Source organism: Pterocles gutturalis, unplaced genomic scaffold, assembly GCF_000699245.1.
Source record: "Pterocles gutturalis isolate BGI_N339 unplaced genomic scaffold, ASM69924v1 scaffold36309, whole genome shotgun sequence".
NCBI lineage: Eukaryota > Metazoa > Chordata > Aves > Pterocliformes > Pteroclidae > Pterocles > Pterocles gutturalis.
Genome location: NW_010134399.1, coordinates 39,764 through 44,763, shown reverse-complemented (window position 1 = coordinate 44,763; position 5,000 = coordinate 39,764). Strand labels below are relative to the sequence as shown.

The window sequence follows — 5,000 nt, the reverse complement described above, 5'->3', positions numbered from 1 at the left end:
TCAATGATCTCTCTTGTCTCTCTCGTGCTATTTTGTAAAAACACCCAGTGCAGAAAATGAAAATGGCAGTAACAGGGTTTTAGAGCTCATGTCTTAGATCTTGACATACTTCTGTTTGGGTAAGGTATAGTGTCCTTTTTAAAGGAATGTGAACTCATTCTGAAATTTCTGATAAAAATGTCCTTAAAAATAAGTAATTATATTGGAGTTTTCCTGCTCCTGTATTAATATGTCTCTTCGTAAAGTGAGAAGTAGACTGTTTTTAGAAACATGGAACACTGCAGTTGTCAGTGTGCTCAAGTGCGCAGAATAACAGTTTAAAAACCTTTCAGTCTCCATAATCTCCAAATTGCACTTAGCTGTAGTAATTGTATCGTTTTGGGTGGAAGTTATTTGCAAGTTAACTGGCTGTGTAGTTTTTGTTGTTACTAACTTGACTTAATAGAATGATTCTGATATTTAGAAATGTATCTGAAGGTACAGTTTTTATTACTAAAGAAAGGAGCAACTTAAATAGTCTCAGGAATGAATAGAAGAATACAATCATTGGTTCAGTTCTCTGCTATGTATAATGCATGATCAACTGTTATGTAAATTTGCTGCTCTGAGTGTCCATAGCCATTACAGCAATTCTGACTGCTCAACTGTTCTTGATATTACAGTGGACTAAAGAGGATGGACATAGAACTGCCACCTCTGCTGTCCCTAACCTGTTTGTTCCATTGAACACCAATCCAAAGGAGGTCCAAGAAATGAGGAATAAGGTTTGTAATAGCAGTAAAATAACTATTTTTTTTGTTATCACTACAATGAAGTTATGTACTTGTAATGAACTAATGTACTTCGCTATAGTGAAATTTTTGGTGTTCAGTAACACAGCTCTGGTGTTTTCCTGCCTCTTTATAACTAGATACTGAAACAATTCCTAAGTGTTCTGAACTCATTGTGGAAAAAGATGGTGTTACTGTCCACTATATGAAGATTTTAATTGTCTTATCTTTTGCTACTATCAGACCAGTTGCTGGATACCTCTGAAACGGCCAGCACTGAGTTCATGGTAGTAATTCTGTTCCCCAAGATCATGGTTCTACATGTTTTCCTGGTTTGGTTTCACAGGTTGAAATTGTGGCCTAGACAATTTTACGGATGTCTCTCCATATTATATTTTATTATAATATACCATGATTGATGCAGAAATGTCTTGGGCGGTTGGAACTGCATGTTAATCTTTTTGAAATGACCTAGCAGTTAATTTTCCAGTCTTTGAATTTCAGGTCTTGTTGTCACTAATCTACCAACATGGAATGCATTGGGGTTTTTCACTTTATTTCTTTTAAAATGTAAAATATGCATTGCTGTCTTGTAAATACTTAACTGGATTGTTTTGTTACTTGTAACTGATGGCAATATGGAACACGGGAGTTCACATTATGTCACAGGAAAGTCTGTGTGCAGGGGTACTAGCAGGAATACTGATTTCTTCTAAAATAATTTGTATAAGGTTGATGGAGCTCTTGCTTTTCCTGACTCAACAGGAAATAATAATAATCACTTGAAATGAGAAGTCTGGTGAAATTGCCAGGCAGTTTCTTGGTGTTTGAAACACAAATATTGTTTTTTATGAAAAACTTGAATGAAGCAACTAAGAGGAGAGAAGTAAAAATTCAAACTTTTTACTTTCCTGATGATGAGACATGTAGTAAACTAGAAGCAAGTACAGATGATGCAAGATCTTCATACTTTCAGAAATACCAAGTATTAATAATGACTTGTTTGTATACTTGTATGCATGCATTTTTATATAAATTGAATGACCTTTTTAGCTGTAAAGTAGAGGTCTTCCTGGCTGCATGCTTTTCTTCATTTATCTTGGAACAAGAACCAGAATACTTTAAAAATAAATTTTCGTTCGGTTGTTGTGGATGCTTTAGCAGTGTACGATACCTAATTTAAACAGATAATACCTAGACTTAAAGATGCAGTTTCTGTTCCCATCTTCTGTATGGAAAGAACTGGAAGGTATTTAGGATGCAACAAAAGGGATGTGTTTGAGTACCCAGGAGTGTCAGTTTATGCATAGAAAAATATTTCTATGCCCTTTTGAGAATATGGTCCTGACTAGCTGCAAAAATTTTATGCTGTGCAGTGTTTTACAGTAAGTTTTGTAGGATGATGTTATTGTGGTGCAGTATCAGTGACTAGTGCCTAGTGACAGAAACCTGTAAAGGACTTGTATAAATATGACCCCTCTGCTTTGCTTCTCCCCTCACTTTTCTTCACAAAGTAGAGTTGTGTGTTACCTGATCCGTAGAGTTTTACCATGAGCCAGTACTAAAAAGCTAAAAAAGTCAAGGACAGTACCTGCTGTGGTACTGAAAAACTGAATTCTGAGAAATGTGAGGAAACAACTAGGAACCTGAGCATGTATCTTCAAGTGGTGTTTGTAAGCACAGCTTTATTTGATGGGTAGGGCCATAGCAATCAACACTGGTTGCAGCCTGTTCACAGGTTCACCCACCCCTTCTTCAAATACAAAATGTGGTTATACTTTTCTCTGTCGTTCATATGACTGTATTCTGCTGCTTTCCTTTACAGATCCGAGAGCAAAATTTACAAGATATTAAAACCGCGGGCCCTCAATCACAGGTTCTTTCTGGGGTAGTTGTGGACAGGAGTCTTGTACAGGTGAGAGTATAAAATGCCTAAAACTATTAGCTTAAAGTTAATCTATGATATCCTCTGCTTTCACCTAATATATCACTATAAAATTATTCTTTAATTGGCAGAGAATAACTGTTTACAAGGTAAGTCTTAGAGGTAACACCATTGTCTTTGCGAGAGTGCTCAGGGTCAGAAATTTAAGAGGCTTCAGCCATGTAGCCCAAGCATGTCTGTGGAGGATGTTTTTTTTTTTTTTTTTTTTTTTTTTGCTGAGTGTAATGCATGAAATTCAGAAGGCTTCTTTATGTGGGTTAGATTCTTGTTCAAAAGTAGTTGGGCTTTGTGACAACTCTCTGTTTGTTTGTTTTCCAAGTTTATGTATCTTGAAGTGTTAATACTGGGCACAGCAGGCTGACTATGGGGCAGTAGTGTTGCGTATTAAATATGTTTTATCACGCTTCATAATATTTTGTTTTTTAGCGGTTTGAAAAAAACAACTATTATACATCAATAAAACTTAAAAGCAGTATATCTGGATATACAAAAGACTTCCTATATTAATCATAGCTCAAAGTAAAGTAAGAATTGGAGCTATACAGTTGTACTGTACAGCTCAATGACTTTAAAGTCCTATGTATCTGAGTGCTTTAACTGCCCTAGATAAGTATTTTCTGATATACTTTTAAAAGTTTGGCAAGTCTTATCATGACCATAGCATTATTCATGTTGGGTGTCATATTGTGTGCATGTCAATTCATTGTCATTTGCAATTTTATCTACCAGTTACTGTTTCTTTGCATGTTTTTAGCAAGCATCATAGTGCTTTTGGTTGATGTTTTAAAGCCTGGGCTCGGTTTGCTCTTTTTACTCAATTTACTGTTGCAGGATGCTCCCCTCTCAGACTGTACGGAATCTATTGAAGGGCTCGATCTCACAGAGCAGGCCTTTAGTCCCGCTAAATCTCTGTCTGTTAGAAAGGTACTGCCCTGTCATACTGCTCAAAATACTTTTGTTCACCCTTCATTTTACCTCTTCCTTACCCTGACCTTTTCCCTCTGTTAGTGAATGATTTGGCTAGAAAATTAAAAAAAAAAAAAAGGTTCTCCAAATGATGTATATGCATCTATGCAAGCAGTTACTTTACCCTGTTAAAGTATCTCTTAAGGATTTTGATCTTTTTTCTTTGTAGAAGCTGGTGAGGAAACGCTTCTGATGCTAAGGTGCCAGTTAGGTTCTGCATATAGTGGGTTTCTTTGTGCATGCTGTTAGTGTTGAATTACTCTAATGTGAGATCCATTTTGAGTTAGCTTTAACTCAGACTGGTTACATCAGTGTCATTCCGAAGATATCCACATGTTCAGAGTGTGTCATGCTGACAAACACTGTCCAACTTTTGATCCTACATTGCTAGATGTCTTGTTTCCTTAAAACTTCCTGCAGTTTTCTAGAAGAGTTGCTGAGTAATGCCCCACACTTCCAAAATTGATTGGCTTTCAAACATGTAATCATACTTGTGGCTTATGTAATATACTTCAAATACAGAATAAGTTCAAGGGATGTGTGCGTGGTTGGGGCGGGCAGTCCTTTGAGGCTGAGTAAACAGGAACAGGTTGCACATCAGAAACAGTCTGTCCTTAGCTGCCTTTCTCTCCCAGGTTTTGAAGGAATTTCTTAGAGGTGAACTACCATGGAAGCACAGTGTGAAAATAAGCATCAGTGTCTGTTCCGCTCCAGTATTTTATCTAAAAGATTCTTCAACCTTGGTTTAGGTCATGCCTAACATCTCGTTATCAGAATAGCTTTCCCATCAAAAACCAGAATATTTTGAATTACATCATTGTTGCAAATCTCATGGCTTTATAATACTTTCTAGTGTGATGAGCCAGTTGGTATTATTATATCATACCAAGAATTTGGTAATTATGTTTTTCAGATTACAGTTCGTTTTATCCATATTCTGAAAGGAAAAACAATAGAACACTATTTCCAGATTTAAAATTAAAAATAAAACAAAGCCAAATTCTTCCAGGCAGTGCATTCTTTTTATTCTCAGCTTAATAATAGCTTCAAAGTGAAAAATTATTTTTGTGCTAGTCATCCACTGGTTATCACAACACAGGCAGTTTCTTTCATCAGTGATGTGCAAGATATCTTTCAAGTATTATTTTTTAATAACGGCATCCTCTGTCTATAAAACCAGTCAGATAGTTTACATGCATTTTTGTAGGTGGCAAGGAGCCAACAGAAAGTCTGTCGGTTATATGATTTTGCCTGGTAGCATAATGTTAGGGCTTAGATGTCCAAATGATACCTTTCATTTTTGTGGTGTCATGAAAGTG

The 5,000-nt window shown here is 36.2% G+C and overlaps 1 protein-coding gene across 5 annotated transcripts in view; it reads left to right on the top strand.

Annotated features, from left to right (window-relative positions):
- Positions 1-5,000, top strand: part of ADD1 (adducin 1 (alpha)) — a 31,995-nt gene that overhangs the window by 15,324 nt on the left and 11,671 nt on the right. For 4 of the 5 annotated variants that reach the window (XM_010081590.1, XM_010081589.1, XM_010081593.1 and 1 more), the window contains exons 10-11: positions 663-764; positions 2,596-2,685. In XM_010081590.1, the coding sequence (XP_010079892.1) occupies positions 663-764; positions 2,596-2,685 (192 nt within the window). Of the gene's footprint in view, positions 1-662; positions 765-2,595; positions 2,686-3,546; positions 3,640-5,000 lie in introns of all 5 variants that reach the window. The other variant, XM_010081592.1, reaches the window with a different exon arrangement.